At 45.4% G+C, this 25,507-nt stretch overlaps 1 protein-coding gene across 6 annotated transcripts in view; it reads right to left on the bottom strand.

Annotated features, from left to right (window-relative positions):
• Nucleotides 1-25,507, bottom strand: part of LOC109909951 (MAP7 domain-containing protein 1-like) — a 63,295-nt gene that overhangs the window by 5,217 nt on the left and 32,571 nt on the right. The window contains exons 3-16 of one of the 6 annotated variants that reach the window (XM_031791336.1): nucleotides 20,772-20,840; nucleotides 20,083-20,103; nucleotides 16,185-16,348; nucleotides 15,650-15,761; nucleotides 13,317-13,421; nucleotides 10,984-11,094; nucleotides 10,418-10,557; nucleotides 9,962-10,092; nucleotides 8,518-8,783; nucleotides 6,983-7,271; nucleotides 3,819-3,999; nucleotides 2,154-2,258; nucleotides 521-571; nucleotides 376-436 (exon numbers count right to left, since the gene is read on the bottom strand). In XM_031791336.1, the coding sequence (XP_031647196.1) occupies nucleotides 376-436; nucleotides 521-571; nucleotides 2,154-2,258; nucleotides 3,819-3,999; nucleotides 6,983-7,271; nucleotides 8,518-8,783; nucleotides 9,962-10,092; nucleotides 10,418-10,557; nucleotides 10,984-11,094; nucleotides 13,317-13,421; nucleotides 15,650-15,761; nucleotides 16,185-16,348; nucleotides 20,083-20,103; nucleotides 20,772-20,840 (1,806 nt within the window). Of the gene's footprint in view, nucleotides 1-375; nucleotides 437-520; nucleotides 572-2,153; nucleotides 2,259-3,818; nucleotides 4,000-6,982; nucleotides 7,272-8,517; nucleotides 8,784-9,961; nucleotides 10,093-10,417; nucleotides 10,558-10,974; nucleotides 11,095-13,316; nucleotides 13,422-15,649; nucleotides 15,762-16,184; nucleotides 16,349-20,082; nucleotides 20,104-20,771; nucleotides 20,841-25,507 lie in introns of all 6 variants that reach the window. The other 5 variants (XM_031791329.1, XM_031791347.1, XM_031791340.1 and 2 more) reach the window with 5 other exon arrangements.

Genomic DNA, 25,507 nt, shown 5'->3' with positions numbered 1-25,507 from the left:
AAACAGGCTGGAAAAGGACACAGCCCACTGATATTTGAATCCGTTCCCCGCGGATATCATTGATGAATTAATCTAAATCATGATGTTTTTATTTAACTAGGCAAATCAGTTAAGAACAAATTCTCTTATTTACAATGACGGCCTACACCGGACAAACGTGCGTGATACAGCCTGGATTCGAACCAGTGTCTGTAGTGACGCAGTGCCTTAGACCGCTGCGCCACTCTGGAGCCCAATACACTTACAATACATTTCCTTTCAGGATTAATTGGGATGAATTGTTTGATTCCGAGTCCAAACATCGATTTCCTGAACACGAGCAATATAATGAACAAAGATGGCCGCCGTTTACACTGCTTTTCATTTTCTGCTTACCTTTGCTGCTCTCGGCCGCTTTGCCATTGACTTGAGAGGGAGGTGGGGACTTGGTGTCTTTCTATACAGAGATAGAGTATCACGTGTTACATGTATTTTAAATCGAGTGAAGTGCATTGCCATTGTGCCTTCACAACAAACATACCTTTTCCCCGCCGTCTGTCTTGCGCGTCCTCTTCATGATCTGCTCGAGACGCTAAGGAAGAAGGCACACAACAACAACAACGGTCAGAGAGAGGGAAAAGACTAAGAATGTTAACAAGATGGCGGATGCAGATTAAGTGCTCAGTTCCCATGGGTTGAATCCAGTAATACAGTAACTGTGCAGTAACTTAATCTCAATGGACTCCTTGTTGGCACCGAACAGCTAAACAAAATGCTACCGGGTACAAGATATTCATTTTTATTTAACCTTTATTTAATTAACCAGGCAAGTCCGTTAAGAACACATTTTTATTTACAATGATGGCCTAGCTGAATGCAAGATAGACAATGATGCTAAGAGAAGAGCTAGCTGCCATAAATCAAGTAAAACATACAGATATCCTAGATTTGAGGCAGCTCTGATGTTGAGTTGTGATACATGCTATTGGTAAAGTGGAAAGTTAGGTGATCCGTGTGTGCGTCACAGGAGGTTGGTGGCACCTTAATTGGGGAGGATGGGTTCGTGGTAATGGCTGGAGCGGAATAAGTGGAAGGGTATCAAATACATCAAAAGGGATACCGAGTCAGTTGTACAACTGATGCCATTCCATGTGTTCCGTTCCAGCCATTATTATGAGCTGTCCTCCCCTCAGCAGCCTCCACCGGTGTGCGTGATCCATAGAATCCATACTCAGTCAGGTATGTAACAGCAGCTGTGGACCAGTGTGCAGAGGCGTGTGACTCAGCAGGGGTTTGGGTAGAGGACATACTGTTCTTATGCAGTAAACACCACTAGAGCCTGGCTCAACACACAATGTGGAGCTGCTTCGGCCAGCTGAGCTGCATGGGCCGGGGGAGAGAGAGAGAGAGAGGACCGAAGGGGGGAGAATAGGAGAGTGAGGGACGAAGGTGGACAAGAGACAGACGGAAAGAGAGGGTGAGTGAGAGAGAGCAGACTCAGAGAGTTGCAGCATGGTCCGACTGCGAGTGAATGCCAGGTGCGGGCAGAACACATAACCCTGGACCGCACACTGAACTGGGCCAGTTAAGACTCACTCTCCACCATAACTGTTTATATATAGCCTGGGGTCTTGGACCTAGTATATAATCTTCCGCTCAAAAAAACAGAGACTGTAAGCCATATTAAATCAAAACAAGTAGCCAGGATAAGCCAGCATCATTATTTTTGGTGACAGAATAATGAGAGTTGATATTATGTTCAACAAATCCTTGTCTAACTAGTGAAACAAAAAGAAATGTAACCAGAAGCTAAATCAAGCATGCTTCCCTGTTGCTACTGGAACAATGTGACTTTTGACTGATCCCGCAATAATAACAGTTTTGATTGAATAAGGCCCTGTGTGTGCTTACTGTAATGTAAACATTTCCCTCTGTGCCTTTTGGAATATGTACAGGACAGAAGAAATACAGTAGTCTGCAAGTCTGTTACGGTGCCAGTCTGTTTGGCAGGACAATTCTATAAGATGGCAATAGTGCAGAAACAGTCTGTTTGGCGTGACAATGGCTGGAATTCGATAGGAGTTGGCTATACACACAGATATGGGTACCAGGGTAGAGAGGACGCTGGTGGGGTATACTCATGTAGTAGAATGAATGCATGGACCTTTTCTTACCTTCTTCCTCTCCAGTCTCTCCTGCTCCTCCTTCAGGAAGTGTTTCTCTCTGTCCAGGCGCTGTTTCTCGGCCTCCTCCTTGGCCTTAGCCTCAGCCTCCTCTCTCTGGAAAGCATACAGATTACAATGTGGTATGCCCTTCCCTTATTGAAAAAAATTAAATAAAAAATGATTTCACATGTGTTTTTGGGACACATGTGCGTGGTTTCATGTTATCACGTGTTGCTTTACGTGTTGTCACATGTTATCGCATTAAACTTCACATAAAATCACGCGGGATCACATGAAAATGTTTTTTTTTTGGGGGGGGGGGGGGGGGGGACACTTCACATGGGACCACATGTGAGATTCATGTGAAATCTGTAAGGGTTACCATAGAGATACATTATACTATTGACTAAGATGACGGCCCTTTCGGTCACACTGCTGGGAAAACCAATGTCCATTCTAGTGTTGACACTTCACTGACAGCGCACTAGAGGGTATCAAAGGGTCGTCAGCCAGAGAAAAGCACCATGTAGACAGGGACAGAAACCACACAAACCCAGGGGCAGCTCCTATCTCTTATCACTCAGTCCATGTTGACACCTTCAAACAAACACTTCTGTGAATCACAGTGTTTTCCGGCTCACTGACTGACATCTGTTCGTCGGGATCCTGGACTTCGACTGCTCCTGAGCAACGGCGGTGAAACCATTGGTAAACACGGGAAGTTGTCGGGGAGTCAAACAGACTCAGGCCTTTTCTGCTGATCTCCAAAGAGTGAAAGGGGCCATTCAATGTGCCATTAATGTCAATGTCTGTAGCCATTGGGAAAATATTGACCGGCGCTAACGACAAATCACATTGGTTGAAATTGATTTGAACAAATATACGAAACAAGGTTGGTTATGAGATATGTCTTATCAAATGAGGTCAGGTAGATGACAAACTTGGCTAAAGTAGTGATATGGGACAGACAGGGTTACAGAAGGCTCTCTGTCACAAAGCAGACGGACAGACAGATGGACAGACACAGACCCTCTGTGTGTTTAGACTAGCCCCCTCTGTGTGTATAGACTAGCCCCCTCTGTGTGTTTAGACTAGCCCCCTCTGTGTGTATAGACTAGCCCCCTCTGTGTGTATAGACTAGCCCCCTCTGTGTGTATAGACTAGCCCCCTCTGTGTGTTTAGACTAGCCCCCTCTGTGTGTTTAGACTAGCCCCCTCTGTGTGTTTAGACTAGCCCCCTCTGTGTGTATAGACTAGCCCCCTCCGTGTGTGTAGACCTAGCCCCCTCCGTGTGTGTAGACCTAGCCCCCTCTGTGTGTATAGACTAGCCCCCTCCGTGTGTGTAGACCTAGCCCCCTCCGTGTGTGTAGACCTAGCCCCCTCCGTGTGTTTAGACTAGCCCCCTCCGTGTGTTTAGACTAGCCCCCTCTGTGTGTATAGACTAGCCCCCTCCGTGTGTGTAGACCTAGCCCCCTCCGTGTGTGTAGACCTAGCCCCCTCCGTGTGTGTAGACCTAGCCCCCTCTGTGTGTGTAGACCTAGCCCCCTCTGTGTGTGTAGACCTAGCCCCCTCCGTGTGTGTAGACCTAGCCCCCTCTGTGTGTGTAGACCTAGCCCCCTCTGTGTGTGTAGACCTAGCCCCCTCTGTCTGCTGGCAGTTGGGGGTGCTTGATCACCTGTTTTTGTAGGCGCTCATTCTCCTCCTGCTCTGCCCTGGCTCTCTCCTGCGCCTCCTTCTCCTCATCCACACGCTGGGCCTCGTCTCTCAGGCGCTGCTCCTCAGCCATGAGGCGCGCCTCCTCCTCTCTGCGCTGGCTCTCCTCCGCCTCCCGCAGCTTACGCTCCTCTCGCAGGACCCTGAGCCAAGGGCGACAAGCATTTAGCAATCCTACCTATAACGCAGTCTCCTCCCCGCCTTCACTGTGTCGCCATGAGTCTAGCGAGCAATACAACCTATAATGTATCGCCAGGGGCACTCTATCCAACCAGTCTACCAATCAAAGCATAGGCTTATTTACAAATGTGCAGTGCCTTCGGAAAGCATGACTTTTCCCACATTTTGTTATGTTACAGCCTTATTCAAAAAAAAAAAAAATCAACTAAATCCTCATCAATCTACACACAATACCCCAGAATGACAAAGCGAAAACAGGTTTTTAGACATTTTTGCAACTGTATCAAAAAAAAAAGTATTCAGACCATTTGCTATGAGACTCGAAATTGAGCTCAGGTGCATCCTGTTTCCATTCATCATCCTTGAGATGTTTCTACAACTTGCTGTGGTAAATTCAACTGATTGGACATGATTTGGAAAGGCACACACCTGTCTATATAAGGTCCCACAGTTGACAGTGCATGTCAGAGCTAAAACCAAACCATGAGGTCAAATAAATTGTCCGTAGAGCTCAGAGACAGGATTGTGTCGAGGCACAGATCTGGGGAAGGGTACCAAAACATTTCTGCAGCATTGACGGTCCCCAAGAACACAGTGGCCTCCATTATTCTTTGGCCGCCCGGCCAAACTGAGCAATCGCGGGAGGTGGGTCTTGGTCAGGGAGGTGACCAAGAACCCGATGGTCACTCTGACAGAGCTATAGAGTTCCTCTGTGGAGATGGGAGAACCTTCCAGAAGGACAACCATCTCTGCAACACTCCAATCAGGCCTTTATGGTAGAGTGGCCAAACGGAAGCCACTCCTCAGTAAAAGGCACATGACAGCCCGCTTGGAGTTTGCCAAAAGGCACCTAAAGACTCTGACCATGAGAAACAAGATTCTCTGGTCTGATGAAACCAAGATTGAACTCTTTGGCCTGAATGGTAAGCGTCACGTCTGGATGAAACCTGGCCCCATCCCTACGGTGAAGCATGGTGGTGGCAGCATGATGCTGTGGGGATGTTTTTCCGCGGCAAGGAATGGGAGACTAGTCAGGATCAAGGCAAAGATGAACGGAGCAAAGTACAGAGAGATCCTTGATATAAACCTGCTCCAGAGCACTCAGGACCTCAGACTGGGACGAAGGTTCACCTTCCAACAGGACAACAACCCTAAGCACACAGCCAAGTCAATGCAGGAGTGGCTTGAGAGGATCTGCAGAGAAGAATGGGAGAAACTCCCCAAATACAGTGCCTTGCGAAAGTATTCGGCCCCCTTGAACTTTGCTACCTTTTGCCACATTTCAGGCTTCAAACATAAAAGATAAAGATCTTAGCTTAATCTTTGAGACAAGCATATGCTACTGGCAGGATCAACCAGGTTTCGGATCCATTTTAGCCTGATATGACAGTTGTCGATAGTTTCCGATACTTTTAAACACGTTCAATAGCCAGGTTTCGGATCCATTTTAGCCTGATATGACAGTTGTTGATAGTTTCCGATGCCTTTGACAGCTTACGAAGGCAATTATAACCAACATTTAGTCAGTGTAGTTACTGTTCCCTTCACGTTCGGTAATATATTTTTTTTAAGATAAAAGAACTGAAAACTGCTGTTCACAAATGCTCTCCATCCAACCTCACTGAGCTCGAGCTGTTTTGCAAGGAGGAATGGGAAAATATTTCAGTCTCTCGATGTGCAAAACTGATAGAGACATACCCCAAGCGACTTACAGCTGTAATCGCAGCAAAAGGTGGCGCTACAAAGTATTAACTTAAGGGGGCTGAATAATTTTGCACGCCCAATTTTTCAGTTTTTGATTTGTTAAAAAAGTTTGAAATATCCAATAAATTTCGTTCCACTTCATGATTGTGTCCCACTTGTTGTTGATTCTTCACAAAAAAATACAGTTTTATATCTTTATGGTTGAAGCCTGAAATGTGGCAAAAGGTCGCAAAGTTCAAGGGGGCCGAATACTTTCGCAAGGCACTGTACATACATGTGAAGATTGTAGCATCATACCCAAGAAGACTCAAGGCTGTAATCGCTGCCAAAGGTGCTTCAACAAAGTATTGAGTAAAGGGTCTGAATACTTATGTAAATATGATATTTAAAAAAAAACGTTTTTTATAAATTAGCAACAAAAAAATTTTTTTGGGCTTTGTCATTATGGGGTATTGTCTGTAGATTGATGAGGGGGAAAAAAACAATTGAATACATTTTAGAATAAGGCTGAAACCTAACAAAATGTGGAAAAAGTCAACAGTTCTGAATACTTTAGATTTAGAATAAATCAGTTACCATGTGCTCTAGCTTAAAGAGTGAATCTTTGTCTTTGTATTACATTGGCAATAGCTGTGTCAGGAAAATAAAAAGTTCAACACAATCAGGAAATGAAACTATTTTGTAAGGAAATAGTTGCCTGCTGATAAAATGGAGAGGAACAGAGAGCAAAAGGAGCCCGTTGCCCAGCCTGACAGCTGTCACGACATAAATACCTAGTGGTCACATAGTAACTATGGTCAACGTGCTACAATAGGCTGACGCGGGAAATCCTTTTTAGCTCATAAACCTGAGCGGAGGGGGGCAACTTAAGCCGTTACACAAATGTCAACAGCTCCACACCTCCGGGGGGGGGGGGGGGGGTAATACGAGCACCACACATACTGTATCATAGACAGCGCTGAGTGGTCTAATTCTGCCGTGCATATGACACGGTGGAGAACTGTATTGTACCCCATATGTTGATGCTTTACACATGGAATTATTCAAATTGTGATGTGCTGCCATGGTTACTTACACCCCGTCCCTTCAAGCTGGTAAGACATAGGTTGTCTTTACAGTAGAAAGGATAACGGCCGAATCCTCCGACCGAAATTTCAGGAATTTTGCAACCCGACTAGACACTGCTGTTGCTCTCTCCAGTGTGGGTTTATGTACTGTACATGAGGATGATATGATTCTCACTTCTCTCTCTCCTCCAGCTCGCGTTTCTCCTGCTCCTCCCGCTCCCTCTGCTCTCGGGCCTGCCTCCTCTTCTCGGCCAGGATCCGGGCGGCCTCCTCTGGGTTGTTCGTGCCCGCCATGGGCTTGGCTGATGAGGAGGCTGGGGCTGGGGACGATGCAGGGACACTGGGGGTTGATTGGGCGGAAGGAGGGACCTCAGCGGGAGCGGCGCTGGCCGTCGTGATTGGTGTACTCAGCGAAGGGGGCGTGGCCAGAGCGGAGGATACCACGATTGAAGGAACGGGGGAGCCTGGCGAGAGAATCGAGCAGGAAAAGAGGAGAGGAATGAGAAAATACAATAAGAGTTTTCTAAAGACAAATCACTGTTCACACTATCGTCTTCTTTAAGCTGAAACACTGATAAAACTGTGTAATTACATTAAGACAATTACACTAGACCTTTGGTCTAGATTCCTATTGGTTGATGTGAGACACGCTGTGATGTTCTTAATTCAAACAGTGGCAAAGTATGGAAATGTTGGTCATTTTTGGATTCTGTAAACTTGTAATTATAGCATTTTTCAGTAATTAGCACCCCCTCTGCTGATCCTCGCTGTGTGTGAAGGAGAGAAAGACAGAGGCTGTGTAACTCACTTAACGAGCTGGCATTGTCTAGGCGTGCCTAATTAACCACGCCGGTAATCATCCCGTGGTTGTACCGGCGCTACAGTGCACTGACACACACGCGCGCGTACGCGAGCACACATTCACTTTTTCCAGTTTGAGTTTCAAGTTCACTCTTCTCAACCATGGGAACAACTGAGCCAAACCACAAAGAACTGAAGAAGCATAGTATGAACCAGCCGTGGCAGGGCCTATAGAAAACAGACACACTAAAAATCCAACTTGTGTCAGGGGGAAATGAAAAGGTACTGAATTCTATAGGTATATAGTGTTCTCACGGCTTGTGTGCCAAGTGCATACAAATATATCAGATTCTAAATGATCTAGGGTGAGTGAGTCCATATTTTTCAAACCATTACAAGCCACACCATAACTAGACTGAAGACAGGACTTCCATTCACAGAGCTTAATGTCACTGGCTTAAAATGTGATATAACACAGGAACTACACTGGGGCATTGCAGAAGCAGTGGGTTGTTTCCCTGCTACACTGGAAGCTTAACTTAAGACCAACGCGAGCAGAGGGCGAACCACTTTATCAAGTGAGCTACTTAGAAATCTTGAAAATAGAACCAGAGTCATTTGAGGCAGCGCAAGCCTGTCGCGAACCGCACTGCCTATACCCGTTTTTCATTGAAATGAAAAGAGAGTGTCTCGCGCTCGCCAAGAGTTTACACGTCTAGTGTTACAACTGAACTCATTCCAACAACATAAACAATACAACCCCCCCCCCCCCCCCCCCCCTTAAAGTGAATGTGGTTACGCTGATTAAGCCCTTTTAAAATGATCCTGCACAGTTGTGATCCCTGTAAGAGGAGTACACTTGACTTACACTCTCCACCTGGGGGTACTATCTACCTACTGCATACTCACTCTTGCCTTTGGGCTCCTCGGGCGTGGCTGACCTACGGCCGCGGGTCTCCCTGGCCCTCTCCAGGGGAACGGGGGAGGAGGTGCGCCCATGGTCCACCCGGGCCGGGGTCCTAGCCCTCTTGGGCCGGGCCTTGGGGGTGGAGGGGCTAGCCCGGGCTGAAGAGGGGGGTTTGGGGGAGGCAGCGGGGCTGGGAGAGGAGGAGGAAGGTCTTGCGCTAGGAGTAGTGGCGGGTGAGGCAGCCCGCTGTCTGGATAAGGGACTAGGACTGGAGAGAGCTATTATGTTAGACATGAATACAAACAGTATGTCGGACAAATCATTAAAAATCATTAGAAATATGCAAATAATAATAAGCAAACAACAGGTAAGTAAAGGTTAGTCTAACATTTAGTCATATCCAGCCCTAGGGATGAAAAAATAGTCCATCTCTATACACAATCAAGCAAGGAGACTAGCACTAATACCAACACTGCAGTAATACTATTAAAATGGTTTCTGTTACATATGTGCCTCCATAACCTCAAGTCTCAGACAGCAGTCAATAAACATGACCTCACCAGGTAGCAGGGTCAGACACGACACAGCCTAACACGTGTAACATTGTGTGGTCTATGACAGAGCATTATGGGATGGTTTCCCAGCAGTGGACAGGGTAATAGTCGCCGCTCGGAGGGGAAAGTCCCATTATACCAGAGTGGTGTGTGTGTACTTCTCTTCCTTAAGGCATCTGGCATTCTCATCTCTCTCTCAAGTCAATCCCAAGAGCTTTATTGGCATGGGAAACACGTTAACATTGCCAAAGCAAGTGAAGTAGATGATAATATACAAAAGTGAAATATACAATAAACAGTAATCTCTCTCTCTATCTCTCTTTCCTCTCTCTCTCTCAATCTCTCCCCTCTCTCTCTCTTCTCTCTCTCTCTCTTCTCTCTCTCTCGACCCTTTTGTTAAGTCAGAGCACTCGTTCTTTCTCTCTCTTCCCTCCATCTGTCAGTGAGCCCCATCCATTTCCATGTCCCGCGGCCGGCTATGATTAACGCGCTGGATAAATATCCTTCGGCTCGGGGGCCTCATGCTTTTAAGTCTTAGCCTGAGTTCACTTAAACGCACAGACACGCTGGTTTTACCATCTGTACTCACAGTCATGGTTATCTTTGTCTCTTACTGTATCCCTAAGCTTAGCAAACACTCTAAGCTCTAATCTTAGTCTTATACCCTATTCACACTATAATGTCGACCCAATCTACATATGATGTGCTGGCTTGTATATGTTCTTTAAACGTTGTCCTTTCCTGCAAGTTTTCAACAACTATGGTGGATGTGTAACCAGGCCAATACGGTACAGCTGGGCTTGGCTTGGTTCGGCTCAGTAGTATGTAAAGGGTGTTTAGTGCTGTACTGTGCCAAAGGCAGATGCCGTAGATCCGTGTGAGAGCAGGTTACCTGGGGTCCGGTCTGTGTCTCATGCTGGGTAAGGACTGTCTCTTCTTCAGCACCTTGTCTTTGCTGAGAGCACTCTTCTCCTTTTCGTTCTCCCGCTCCTTGTCCTTCTTCTCTTTCTTTTTCTTCTCTATCTGCAGAGAGACAGAGACACAAACCATCAGAAAGGTAATAAATGTGGATAAAAACATCTCTCTCTCCAAACCAAAAGATACACAGTACATTCAAGCTTATTCAAAGTGCCAAACGGTGTTCTATTGTGTTTAAACGGCAAGGGATGGTAGTAGTCGGCGCTCCAGATTTCAGACCCTGCAGGCAACAGGGGTCAAGTCCGGTCTGTCTGTGCCCTTCACTGTCTATGACCCTCTTTCGATGTGTATCTCTCTATCTACTCTCCTCTCTATCCAGTCAATGAAATTGAAAAATACGAAAGGAAAGAAAAAAGGATGGTTGATGTACCGGCGTGGAGTCGCGTCGGCGCTGGGTGATGTCGGGTGTGCTGGACGTCACCCTCCAGCGGTCGGAGCAGCGGTGGTGGGGCCGGTGGGCACACAGCGTCAGCGGGCTGGCCGAGGCCGAACGAGGGCATAGGGGCGACTCTGGAGGGGAAGGGAAGGAGAGGCACATAGAGAGCAGGCGAGAGAAGGAAGGAAGAGAAATAAATACGACACCCATCTCTGAAAACGCAAGCAGAGCACAGGCAACAAAGGTATTCATTTTCATGCATCACTTCACATACCCGAAATTAGTGTTTCTCAAACCTCTTGTCGGTGCCCCTCAAACGTTTCACAATTGTGTCGTGTCCAGAATTATCGTAGTTCATAAACTCATTCAAGGGTTTGATGATTAGTTGACAAGTGGAATCAGATGTGCTAGCTCTGACTGGAACAAATGATCAACTACATGGAAGTGCTGGGGGCCAAGAGGAGAGGTTGGACGAATGCTGTTCTAAATGACAAACAACCCCGCCAATAGCAGGTCTCATCTATTACAGTGAGAGTGTGATAACTACTTACGGCCTTTACCGTTGCTGAGCACGCTGGCGACGCTGCGGCTACGGGCCAGAAAGGACAGGGTGGGCGTCATCAGTCGGTCCACAATGCTGCTCTCCCACGGGCTCAGCTGGAGGCTACGGGCTGCGGGAGGGGACAAAACACGACCAATTTTATCACATATATTCAAAGTCCTACGCTGGCCTTAAGGGGCAAACCAGCTTCATTTTCAAAGCCGGTTTGCCTCTTAGAGCCACCGTGAATATCTCCACTTCTGTCTCGCCACGTCAGACGACCTCAGTGTTCAAACAGTATTAAAATGTACCTTATTACCCACTAGCTGTTTGATAACTATTGAAACTCCATTTTATTAAATGACTCAAATGTAATGATCCTATATGGCATTCTCATCACAGTGTCACAGAAAGGCCTTTTGCTTCTCTTTTTTTTTAAACACGAAATATCGACAATGAGCTAAGCTTTGCTCTCGGTTAGCTTTCCCAGGTTGTATATTATAATGACAGATCAAATAAGACAATACCTCACCCACATAAGCCCTTGTGTCTCTAGTAAACACGCACACCAGATAAAGCGTCAAACCAAACCCAGGCCTATGCCCCATTCTTATGCTCTATGGGGAAATGGTGGGTTCCATGTTAGACTGGAAAACTTCCAGACGCATAATAACATGAGAGGGAGGAAGAACACAACCTGCATGCCAGAGCAGTATAAAGTAAGCACTGCCAGAGCTAGCAACAACCCCTCTGGCTATCGAGGCAGCAGTTCAGAACATGGACACTGAGGAGAAGGAAGAGAGAGAGAGGAGAGGGAAGAGAGAGAGGAGAGGGAAGAGAAAGAGAGGAGAGGGAAGAGAGAGGGGAGAGGGAAGAGAAAGAGAGGAGAGGGAAGAGAGAGAGAGGGGAGAGGGAAGAGAAAGAGAGGAGAGGGAAGAGAGAGAGGAGAGGGAAGAGAAAGAGGAGAGGGAAGAGAGAGAGGAGAGGGAAGAGAGAGAGGAGAGGGAAGAGAGAGAGGAGAGGGAAGAGAGAGAGGAGAGGGAAGAGAAAGAGAGGAGAGGGAAGAGAGAGAGAGGAGAGGGAAGAGAGAGAGGAGAGGGAAGAGAGAGAGGAGAGGGAAGAGAGAGGAGAGGGAAGAGAGAGGAGAGGAAAGAGAGAGGAGAGGGAAGAGAGAGGAGAGGGAAGATAGAGAGGAGAGGGAAGAGAGAGAGGAGAGGGAAGAGAGAGAGGAGAGAAGTCCACTGCAGAGGTTTGCTCTGGGTCTTTTACGGTACACCAAATCACGTCCCACTTCCCTATTAAACCTGCCCCGAAGGACAATATGGTTATCCAGCAGAGAGGGAAAGAGAGAGAGAGAGAGAGAGAGAGAGAGAGAAAGTGGACGAGCGACTGAAGTAAAAAAAAAAGAGAGGAGAGTGAGCTTTTGATAGACAATGAGTGAGACAAAAGAACGGGGTAGAGGAGAAATAATAGGGGTAGAGACAGAGAGAGAGAGACGAGAGAGGGGAAGAAGAGAGAAGTGATCGTGAAAGACAGGGTAGGTGGAGAGGAGGCAGAGAAGGAGAGGAAAAGAGGGAGAGGGTTACGCTTTCAGCAGATTCACCTTAATCTATTTTCAAGCATCACAGGTGTTCCTGTGGAGTTTTCAGAATGCATTTTCTCTGAAAACGCTGACTCATCCTTTAGTTGCCGACTTTTTAAAATTCTAAACACTAAAGTTCCTATGTGTTCACTGCAACCTACTTAGACATGTACTTATGAAAGAACTCTGTACCCGCAGTGGTGTTCTAGGTGCACTGAAACACCTCTGACTTGTGTGAGTAGCTCTGAATATGAGTTACTAGATTCCGCATAGTAAGGTGTATTTACTTCGGGTTAGCCTAGGCCTGAAAACCCATTCATCCTCATCATCATCACCATCACCATTCAAGACATTGACCAAGACTTTCCAGTGAGTGAAAAAACATCTGCTGACACACAAACCAAAGAGCACGAAATGACCATCACCAGCAAATGAATAACCCAATAACACCAAAAAAATGTGGGACACAAAATATGAAGACAGCGTAAATGAACCCATATATTCACACCAAAGTATGAAGTATATAAATGCAGGGACTGAATGCAGAGGGAGGGAGAAAAACCATAACCCATGAACCACAGAACAACAAAAAAATAGGGTGGATTTGAATTTGGAAGGTGAAAATGATTCGGTAGTCAACCATCGAACACAGACAGGCGATTGGATTGGAGACAGTGGGGAGGGGAAAAAAAATGGTGGAGAAAAAAAAACGTGAGGGAACGGATATGAAAAGTGGGCGTTCCCGGAAAAGGGGGCCTGACGTGTCTTACTTCTGTTGGGGGAGGTCCAGAGGGTGGCGGAGGACTTGGAGAGTCTCTTGTTTATAACCGAGTCCACGTGTTTGGGCAGGTTGACCGCCGACACCGAGCATCTGCCTGCGAAGCCAAGAGAGTAGTCCACAGAGATGGTGGGTCACACTGTTTCACACAGGGGAGGGAGACCTCCAGGACGTGTCACGGTGAAATCAATCTCCCCCACACACACTCGTACATACATACAGCAAACATCCAAATACCAAAACGGTATATTTCCAGAGGGCAAAATATTTCTGATTCAATAAAGAAACAAAATAATAAAATTTCTTGTGTTGAACATTTCCCATCTGACAGTGTTATTTTACATTCCTTTCCACATGGAGATGACGGGAAACAGAATAGAAATTCTAACTGTCAAAGTGTCATGTCAAAGTATACTTCGAGGAGCCTCCCCCCAAAAATGTAATACAATCTGAAAACAGACAATTGATGGTAGAGGGAAATAGCACAGCTTTTTCTACCCACTAAAAAAATATAAATATATTTAAAGAAATATTGTGTTGAGTCTACTGGGCCATGCGTCATTCAGTTCGGTGTTCATATTCAAAATGGATACACTTGGACTGTTTGTGAAACTGACACCAAAACACTGAAAACGACTGACTATCAATGGCCTGTGAACACATATGTCGAACCTGCAATGACATGGTTAGAATGTAAAAGAGTACACGTCCCATCATTGTCCCAAACCAGAGCTCTGCTGTACACAAAGTAGTAGCAGTGTTTTTGTTACCACAACATGTTGTACTACACAAACGAATACCAACGTCAGTCAACACAACTGACACACATGTAACACAACTGACACACATGTAACACAACTGACACCTAGTGGAGGGAAGTACTAAGACAACCCCCACTGATTAGACACCATTCCCCCCCCCCCCCCAGACCCTCTAACGGAGACTAATCGAGTGAACATTGTGCCCTTCATTAAATACCACTAGACATACGACAGTACAGTCTAATGTTAATGGGGGAATTGGTTGTCTCTGTCTCTGACCTAAATGTCACTCATCAGATATGGGTTATAGTTAGAGATGGGCAGGGAGAGGTCTTTTCTCTGCAGGCCAATATAGCATTCTGCTGCCTCTTCCTAAATAACTCTATTGGATCCTCAGTAGTCCACAGTATCCTGTTTGTTAACGCTTGTTACAGTTCAGTCTTTTCCTCTTTTTTTCTACCTTTCGGTCTTTGACAGCACTGGGTCTGAAAGAGGAGGCTGGGGGTCCCAGATTTGTTTGGCTGTCTTGCCAACGTCTATGTTCATTGTGACCATAAGAGTTGGCATGGGGTGGAGAACAGCAGGAAGAGAGAGAGCGAAAGAGAGAGACATCCCTGCTTCATACACCTCTTACCAAGTACATTGCTGTTACCGACTCCATTTGACTTGAAGGGGGATTTGGCGACGTGAATCAATGCTAGCGGAACATGAATTGCCCACTATTCTGAGGTGTGTTGATGGTTGATAACGCCCCACTAACTGCAGGCTCTAAAGTACCAGCAAACGGAATCACGTTGACCAATACTTTATCTGTATCTAGGGGCTAACGACCCTGAATGAAACATCCAGTCATGCAGTAGCCCCCCTCCCCCCCACACACACACATATACACCTCAACCATGCCTGGACATCTCATTTTCACCTCAGCCTTGTCATTACCCAGCTATTTCCTTGCGGAATGAAGCCAATGTTCCCTCCGTCTACAGGGAAATTAGACTGCTGTAGTGTAGCACATCCCAGCAAGAGCTGATAGGGACATCAACCCACCTGTCGTGTGTGTGTGTGTGTGTGTGTGTGTGTGTGTGTGTGTGTGTGTGTGTGTGTGTGTGTGTGTGTGTGTGTGTGTGTGTGTGTGTGTGTGTGATATCTCAGAGTAATTTAACTGGAATTCAAGTTTGACTGTCACTAACTGACTATATAGTGTAAAGTGAGTGACCTAATTTATGGTTTACTTGAAATGCAAAACAACCGTAAGACTGTGAAAATATGGCTCGGTAGAATGTGAATGTCTGCACAGTAGTACCTTTTTCACACTACTGAAGCGAGCCAAAACGAGCTGTACTGCACTGGCCTGGTAACGCATCCACCATAGTTGCTGAAACTGTGCTGGGAAGGACCATGTGAAAATAAATTATCAGAGCCAAAAAACAGTCGTTTGGCTCGGCAAGATAGTGCCCAGTGTGTGTAGGCGGGCAGTTGTCTTTTGAAGGAAGGAGAGGCTTTGGGCAGTGTCTGGGTCGGTGGGCTCTGGTTCTGGGTTCCTGTTTCAGCGGTAGGTACTCACTTTCTCTCTGGCTAGAGTTCTGGCCGAGGCCTCCGGCCCAGGACAGTCTCTGCTGGCGGATCTCAGCCCAGGTCTTCTTCGTGGACCGCTGGAGGGCAGCCTTATACCGCTCCTTCATACCAAACATAGAGAAATACTAGGTTAGCACTAGTTAATAATTCTCTGACTCATTCTCTTCTTGTTACCCACCCCCCGTATTCTCTTGTTTTGTTAAGGCGGGTAGAATTCCACCACTCCTTTAGTATTTTTGCGACCTTCATTGAGACAGTGTGGAAATAGATGGGGGAGCTGGGGATAGTAGAAGGGAAAGCAGGAAAGGCGAACGTGGGGATTGAGCCCATGATCATCGGGGCTCTAATATTGGCTTGCTGTGAGGAGTGTGACCACCCGTTCTGGGGTGAAGTTTCCCCTAGGTAACAGATCTAGGATCAGCTGCCCCTCCCCCAATACTAACCTTTGCCGTTAGTGAGGAAAATGCTAAACTGACTTAAGATTAGCGTCTAAGGGTACTTCACCCTTCTCCCTCACAACCGACCTTGTTCTTCTCTAGTTTCTGTTTCTGCCTCTCCTCCAGGGCGGCACGACGTTTCTCTGTCTTGATCCGCTGCTCCTCCAGCTTCCTGCGCCGCTCGTCCAGCTGGCTCTCCCTCAGCTGCCGGGCCTTTTCCTCTTTCTCCAGCCATTGGGACTTCTTCGCCGCTACGGGAGAACCAAATCAGGAGGGTTAGAGAGGCAAGATAACAAAATTGGGACAAAATCTCTCTCTTTGAGGCCCTGTTCAAATATTTCAAAAGTGCATCCTTCATTTCTCCCTTCCTTGAGGCAATCACTGATTGGAAATGACTGGACAAGTGAAAGCCACGTGGGGGAGCATTCTCTCTCTTCCTGTCCCACTTATTTGAGAATCTTATATCCTCTCTTTGAATAAAATACCCTTGCAGCTGATAGGCAGAGCCCTGTTGCACTGTTAGATGTTGACCAACATTTTAATGTTGTTTTCCTATGGACAGAAAAAAAATGGAGTCCCTTGTGTTTTAATCTGTTTCAATAAAAAACAGTACTTCTTCCAAAACCAGATCTATGATAAATAGCATTTGAAGTACTTTTAAATAAAACACAAATGCCTCTTCACTCTGATGTTGACGGTGCTTTAAAATCTCAAATCCCGCAAAATGTGGGTGTGTGAAGCAGTGTTTCTTTTCAACAGGGAAATTCCACTATCCCTCAGATATAAATTGAATTACTTCACTTTGCACAGAGCGACACAGAGGCAGCGTTATGCAAGGTTCGGCTGATACCCTTGGACTGACACTTCACCACGTTAATCGCATCAAGCGCCGGTTTCAATAAAATGCACAATAAACTTTGATATGGTAAGTGTCCCCACCCCCTGAGCCATTCAAAGAGGGCTTATAAGGTGGTATTACACCACCATCTCTATGACTGCCTCTGCGTCTCAAATAGCATCTTATTCCCTGCATAGTGCACTACTTTATGACCAGAGCCCTATAGGGAAATAGGGCACTAAATAGGCAATAGAGTACCATTTGGGACACGCAGTGCTTCTCTCTCTTTGCACATAAGCGACCATATCTTTTGGCTTTATTGAATAAACCCAATGAAGGATCAGCTTCTTTTGGGGGGGGGGGGGGGGCTTGATGCAACAAAAACGAGTAGTTATCCGATTACATTAGGGGTATGTATACTGGGGCAACATTGGAGGCAAACGCTTAGATTTATCGCAAAGCGCACAGCTGTGCTTTTATTTGAGAGGAGTAGGCCCTCCATGCCACAGCAGGCCAGAGGGCCCCAGCGCTAACAAAATGAGTTCCCATGTCCTATCTGCTACAGTGAGTGTGCATTTCGCTACAATGTAATTCAAATGTAATAACAGTAGTTTAACTCCAGTAAGGCAAGGGCATATTATTAACTTCTGGGGCTAGCAGCAGAGGGCTAGCAGCAGAGGTAATTGCGTGTAGACTGTCTCGGAGATTCAGCCTTGTGGAAATCTGAAGTATGGGGAGTGAGAAGGAGGGAGTGTGGGAGAAGGGAAGAGGAAGGAGAAGCGAGGCTTCCAGTGTCCACAGAGGCTACATGTCAGGGCTGGCTATGGATGGAGATTTACACAGCTCTCGCCTCCACTGACTCAAAAGGCACAGCGACTTGTCACAGTGAGAGCAGGACAGACTGCACACCGCCCTCACACGTCAAATATGTGACAGTGTGAGTGTGACACTGACAAGGCCCACGTGAGATCTCGGCACATTGCCAGGGAGCAGCACAGTGGCCGGGCTAGCCTAGAACATTGAGGAGTAGGAGAAAGATAACGCCATAGGGATTTTTGGGGGGAATGCTGATGTCAAATAGACAATTATTTTGTACGATAAATGGATACTTTCAGTTAATAACTGATCTTAGGTCCTTTACCAACATCCCCATGTGATCTGATATCAGTTTTGACGTGGTTTGAATAGGATGGCGTAGTGGCAGTTGAGCCAATTAAAAAGTGTGTGTGTGTGTGTGTGTGTATATTGAAGAGATCAACAGCACTGCATTACCCCTGTGGATGTGACTTAAATACGATCTTCCCTACATTGACACTCAACATCTATGTCTGCTAGGCAGCGGCTAGAACCGGGAAATAATCAGTTATTGAGTCCTGTTCCCTCCCTGTCGACATTAAGTATGCATTACACTCTACAGAGAGCCAAGAACGGACAACTCATATGGTCACAGGGCCAAACACGTCTTCTTGCGGCTTCGTGAACATTTCATGGATTACTCAGCAGAGGCCTATCAAAACACTAAAACATACAGGGAGAAAATCCGATCTCGTTTGGGGGGGGGAACACACACAAAAAAATTGCACTTTATAGCCTACATTTGAAGAAGACACAATACACTCCAGATGTTGATACTTTAAAAGACTGGCCTTGTTAGCCGGTTTTGCCTCCTAGCTGGGATTGCAAACACAAGTTTATAGATTGAATCTCGGTGAATGAAGGAATTAGATCAGGGAGAAACCCTCTGTCTGGCCTCCTGCCCCAGTGGACTGACAATTACACTGATCCATAATGGTATAACCCATTTTAGCCAAGATCTACTACACTTTACTACGATGATGAAGGCTGGATTTACCAGAAGGTTACTTCTATGAGGTTCTTTACTTAAGCAGCTCCCAGCTTTGTACTCCCAATTGTGACAACGGGACAACGAACATGACCTTTATAGTAAAAACGTGTCTCTCATGACAGACTGTTGACATAAATGTGGCCAGGAAATTTGCGATTTGGATCTGGGTTCCCGAGATTAAGTATAAACACATTTGCCGTTTAGCAAGGGTGATGTGACTTTTGATTCCTATCCTCTCTTTATAATTCCTGTATAAAATGGCAAAATAACTGCATATAGTGGTCATATAGTGGACCACATATAGTGGTCATAGTGGTCATATAGTGGTCATTCCATAATTTGTTGTTTTGTTGATGGTGGTGGAAAACGCTGTCTCAGGCGCCGTTACAGAACCTCCCATAAGTGTCCAATTGGGTTGAGATGTGATGACTGAGACGGCCATGGCAAATGTTTTACATCGTTTTCATGCTCATCAAAGCATTCAGTGACCACTCGTGCCTATGGAGGGGGACCTTGTCATAGCCATGATAGCCAAAATAATACCCCCAAAAAACGGCCTGCCCAATAAGTTTGTACATGATGGGATGATATAATGCTGAATTAACTCAGGGACAACACCTGTGTGGAAACACCTAGTTTGTATCATTTACTCAACATGGAAGGAAAACACGTGATGGAAGTAGACACTAGGCTAACGTCCTACGAACATAAATGTGCACCAACACAATGTGGTGCTGGTACAATTATCATATAACCGTGTAACCGACAGTTACGGATGAAGACCGTCATGAAAATAAAATAACCCCCATAACTATATAATATATATATATATATATATATATATACACATTTGTGGAATGAACAGCAGACTGAAGACCGGACGGCCGAGCATTCATGAGGTTGAGTCCGTTTATGCGGTAACATGGACAATTTACAGCGTTGCGCTTTGTTGAAACAAGCAAGGTGTTGTAGCAAACGAGTCTTCGGTTGCCTAGGCAACGCCCCCTCCCTGCAGCAGCAGCTCACAAAGAAATAGAATGGGCTTGGATCCTCTAACCCTGGCAACTTGACTGATAAACTCATTGGTACACTCACAATGGCTGTCTGGTACCGTGAAGCAATCATTTCCATGGTAATGTAGAAAGTTCATTAAAAAAAAATTGTAGAGAGGGTGATTGAACAACAAACATACACAATTGTTCAAATCAATCAAGGTAACAGGTCAAAACTGCAGGCCACGACAACGAGAATCACCACCACCACCACCACCTACCACCATGGACACACAGGGTGTGGTTTACCTTGTATCTGGCCGAGCTTGTCTGGAGGGGAGATGGGCGAAAGAGAAGACAAGAGCAACTGTCAATCATGCCAAGCAGTGCACATCACCAGGGTGTCACTAGAGCCAAGGACAGCGTGGCTTGTGAAACAAACAGACAACAACACTCAAGCGGGTGACAGGCAGCCATCTTGACTGACAAAAGAAACAGAGCCAGAGAATTGTTAAGGCAACTTGAAGCAGGGCATTGACTTATGCTACTATCAATTGAAAACAAGTCTGTATCAATTGACGTTAGGTTAAACATATATGTTCAGAGCTGGGGATCGTTAAAGCGTTTGTGAGTTCAAACAAAAAGGGGTTAGCTAGGCTATTGTTTTAATAAAATGCAGATGAACATGTATTCGGTGCTCGCACGTTGAAAACTGTAATGTTTCTTGAAAGCCAAATACTAAATCATTGGCTTGGTTTTCGTTCTCATTGAAGTGCTCAGCTTGAGCTTCAGCCACAGCCTAGGTTGGTTTGACGTTCCTTCAACGTTTCCCCAAATGTTTATGCGATACATGTGCACACCATGTGTTGGCCTGAAAACAAAGCCAACGCAGACACAACCTACAACTAAATCTGCCACCACCCCTTACCCCCCAACACTAGGGGGCATCCTCTCCCTGTGTACAGAGTTTCCTCCTCTCAACCTCCATCTCAGCTTACCCAGATATTTGGCCTTCTCCTCTCTCCGCTCCTTGGCCAGCTTCTGTCTGTCCTCTGACTTCACTGCGTCTAGGGTGAGAATGAGACAACGAGAGAAAGAGCGAGGAAGTGAATGTGAGAGGTCATTGTACACAGAGAAAAGAGCCCCAATCCAGCCCCACATCTGCAGAGCGATAAAACACTGGAAGCTGGCAGTCAAATCTGGCAACTTTCCTAGAGCCAGAGCCAGATAGAGACTCCACCCTAGTGTCTAATAGAAGTGAATGAGCAATGTGGGAAAACACTCTGATTAGGACTGGTGGTTACACCATGGCACACCTTGTCTACAGTGTCCTGGTGAGGATTCATGATCGAACATGTAATTGCATTCAGTTAAGTAACACACCTAAACCTAGGCAGGATATGGCTATAAACAGGGTTTATTTTTCACTTGTGCCAAGTCAAACATGTTCTTTCAGCATTCAATGTAGCCGTTAGTGGCTTATAGGAAATGCGAACCACATAAACAACCACGTTGGGGAAGGGAGAGATGTTCTTTGTCCATCTTCGAGACAAAAAAAAACATTGTACATCAGAACAATCCATTTCTATAGAGGTCCTCTTCGATCTTCAAGCAGAGCTGTCTTGCAAGTCACTGTGTATGTTCAAAAGTCTCTGATTGGTTGCTGACTGGAAAAAGTGTTGATTCATCTTTTCCCACTGTAGCATCTCTGGTGTCTGCAATCCTCTGAGCACCTTAACTCATGCCTGGAGAGCATAGTCCTACTGTTACAGGAATTCTACTGCACCCTTCTGGGTTGTCTGCTATGGATTCCATGTGGAACACTGCCACCGAGTCATAACCAATTATCAATTTCACCCCAATTGCTTTTGAATGATAATCAAAAAAACAATTTATATAATTAGACTCCGTCTCCCCTCTCCGCTCCTTGGCCAGCTTCTGTCTGTCCTCTGACTTCACTGCGTCTAGGGTGAGAATGAGACAACGAGAGAAAGAGCGAGGATATAAGAGCGCATATGATTCATTGCATAATTACGACCTAAGCAACAACTCCCTGGATGAAAACACCATATCGTAATTACTATGATGTCATTCTCAAATGCCAAGCACCAATTACTAACGTTTCGCGACAATTGATCGGCATTTAACTGGCCAAGTTGAATTCTACTGTGTGTGTGTGAAGGCTTCCAGCGTCATCTTCCATCCATTCCTTCCATACACAGACCATATGTTGTACATCCATGTCACGATTCATACTTCAGTGGATTCTAACACATTAAAACACAATCATCACAGTGCTGAAACAAACCGCCAGACAGGACAGAACAGCAGCGGCCTCCCTATAATATCCTCTGACCCAATTTGAAACTACGTCTGATTATGTATAGTGCTAGTGTGTGTGTGTGTGTGTGTGTGTGTGTGTGTGTGTGTGTGTGTGTGTGTGTGTGTGTGTGTGTGTGTGTGTGTGTGTGTGTGTGTGTGTGTGTGTGTGTGTGTGTGTGTGTGTGTGTGTGTGTGTGTGTGTGTGTGTGTGTGTGTGTGTATGTAGGCCCTGACCATCACGATGAGTCACCTACAGGAGCCTCCGAGACAGAAACAGAATCAAGCTGACCCAGAAACACTGCAGCGTGTTTGGGTTCCAGACTGTTAGCAGCGTACTCCTCAAATCTCAACAATATGGTTCTCTGTCATCTGTTTTACTTGCCTTTTTGAAAGGAATAGAGGAGCAGTTTGATCCATAGATGTCATGGCAGACTGTAAAGACAAAGTAGCTAGCTAGCGCACACAGGATTTGGTTCTGGGTTTCGAGTTGAATGTATAGGGAACTTTTGTCCGGGCATATCCAATGGGTATCCTTTAAAATGGACCACTTCTCTCATTGGACAAAGATGGGCATAGCTTTCTGGCTATACAGTGCCTTCAGTAAGCATTCATATTATTTAATATTTTGTTCTGTTACCGCCTGAATTCAAAATTTTAATTCCTCACCCATCTACACACAATAGCCCATAATGATAATGGTGAAAACATGTTTTTAGAAATTTGTGCACATTTTTTGAAAATGAAATACAGAAATATCTCATTTACGTAAGTATTCACACGCCTGAATCAATACAGGTTAGAATCACCTTTGGCTGCGATGGCATCTGTGAGTATTTCTTTGTAAGTCTCTAAGAGCTTTCTTTGCACACCTGGATTGTGCAATATTTGTCCAGAATTATTACAAAAATCTTCAAGCTCTATCAAATTGGCTGTTGATCATTGCTAGAAAACCATTTAAGTCTCACCATAGATTTTCAAGCAGATTAAAGTCAAAACTGTAACTTGGTCACTTAGGAACATTCATTGTCTTCTTGGTACGCAAATCCAGTGTAGATTTGGCCTTGTGTTTTAGGCTATTGTTTTGTGTACAGGCTTCCTTCTTTTCACTCTGTCAATTAGGTTAGTTAGTATTGTGGAGTAACTATGGTGTTTTTGATCCATCCTCAGTTTGCTCCTATCACAACTATTAAACTCTGAAACTGTCACCCTTTGCCTCATGGTGAAATCCCTGAGAGGTTTCCTTCCTCTCCGGCAACTGAGTTAGGAAGGTAGTGTAGTGACTGGGTGTATTGATGCACCATCCAAATTGTAATTAATAACTTGCTCAAATGAATATTCAATATCTGCTTTTTTTAGGTGCCCTTCTTTGCGGGGCATTGGAAAACATCCCTGGTCTTTGTGATTGAATCTGTGTTTGAAATTCCCTGCTTGAATGAGGGACCTTGCAGATAATTGTATGTGTGGGGTTCAGAGATGATGTTGTCACGCCCTGACCTGAGATATCTCTGTTTTCTTTATATTTTGGTTAGGTCAGGGTGTGACTAGGGTGGATACGCTAGTTTTGTATTGTCTATGGGTTTTGTATTGTCTAGGGGTTTTGTATTGTCTAGGGTTTTTGTATGTCTAGGGTTTGGTAGGTCTAGGTATTTGTATGTTTATGGTGGCCTGATATGGTTCCCAATCAGAGGCAGCTGTTTATCTAATTGAGGATCATATTTAGGTAGCCATTTCCCGTTGGTGTTTGTGGGATCTTGTTCTATGTTTAGTTGCCTGTCTGCACTATTCATTTCGCTTCACGGTTTGTTTTGTTAGTTTGTTCAGTGTTTCATTCTTTAGATAAAGTAGAATGTACGCATACCACGCTGCGCCTTGGTCTCATTCGTATGACGAACATGACACATACATTTACTCCTGAACTTATTTAGGCTTGCCATAACAAAGGGGTTGAATACTTATTGACTCAAACATTTCCAAAAACATGATTCTACTTTGACATTATGCGGTATTGTGTGGAGGCCTGTGACAAAACATCCATTTTAAATTGAAAGCTGTAACACAACAAATTGTGGAAAAAGACAAGGGGTGTGAATACTTTCTGTAGGCACTGTATTTATGTCCATGGGAAATCCACAAGAAAGTGTTACAGTAAAAACCAATTCTCCATAGCAACAATTAACAAGTGCCATGGAGAGGGGTTTGGGGGAGCTGTTTGGGGGAGCTGTGTGTGTGTGTGTGTGTGTGTGTGTGTGTGTGTGTGTGTGTGTGTGTGTGTGTGTGTGTGTGTGTGTGTGTGTGTGTGTGTGTGTGTGTGTGTGTGTGTGTGTGTGTGTGTGTGTGTGTGTGTGGTTGGCTGAACTGATGCAGCAGGGCCCCCTGACAGTGAAGAGTAAAATCCCTGGCCCTTTAATGATCTCTTGAAAACCTCCCGGGAGGCAACGGACCGCCGGTGGCCAAGTGCCATGAGCTGTCAGACCCAAGGCTGAGATGTGCCAAAGTATAATTAAAGCGGACATTATGGAGGTAGTGCTCCCAAATGCATGCCTTGCCATTTAATTGAGCTAATTAAGAGCTGCAGACTGTTTCTTGTCCTTTTCCTCCTACCCTCGGGGTAAGATATAACACAGAAGTTAGCTTGCATGACTGAGCAGAAAGGCAACCTGATGGAGAGGAAGTGACAAAAGCCCTTTCAGAATGTGCTGTCTCAGAAGTGTGTTGACTTATTGGTGCTCAAATGCTTCCAACAGACCTTCCAGAGACATAACATTATAAACCTTGTCATAAGACACTACAGAGGCTTATGATAGGCTATAAAGCATTATACCTGTCGGCTTTAAGTAAATTGCTACCAATATCTTTTACTTTACAAAAGCTGATCTGAGATCTGTTATCTACTGAGGGATACTGCAGTTCAATTAGAATGTCGCTAAAATAAGCTCCTTGATCAGACTGTATCGGATCTGGCACACCAAAACCTGTATTCTAATTTGGTGTTACTGTGATCATCCGTGGAAGTTAGTCAGTAGAACTAATTTGGATTAGCTCTGCCACCTCACGCTACAGTTAAATAGACCATGACCACAATCAATAGATGAATGGGCAAAGAATAAAATGGGCAGAAAGGAAGTAAGACTATGTTCACAAATCCCCCCAAACATATTTCTTAGTGTTTGCATGTGCTACAGTGCTGGGGCCAGGACAAGTAGTGGCATTGTGGAAACAAATGTGGTGGTGGTGCAACAGCGGGTCAAGCTAGGCTAAATGCCCCCCCTGGCATCACTCAGTGAAATGTGATGCCCAGTCAGATTAATTCCTCCAACTTTTATTAGAGACCGGAGGGGATTAGCAAGCAGGCTAGCTATAGCCTGTTAGCGATTAGCCTGTTAGCAAATACATTCTTGTCCAGAGCGATTTA

This window comes from Oncorhynchus kisutch, linkage group LG2, assembly GCF_002021735.2.
Source record: "Oncorhynchus kisutch isolate 150728-3 linkage group LG2, Okis_V2, whole genome shotgun sequence".
NCBI lineage: Eukaryota > Metazoa > Chordata > Actinopteri > Salmoniformes > Salmonidae > Oncorhynchus > Oncorhynchus kisutch.
This window is presented reverse-complemented; position numbering and strand designations above follow the sequence as displayed.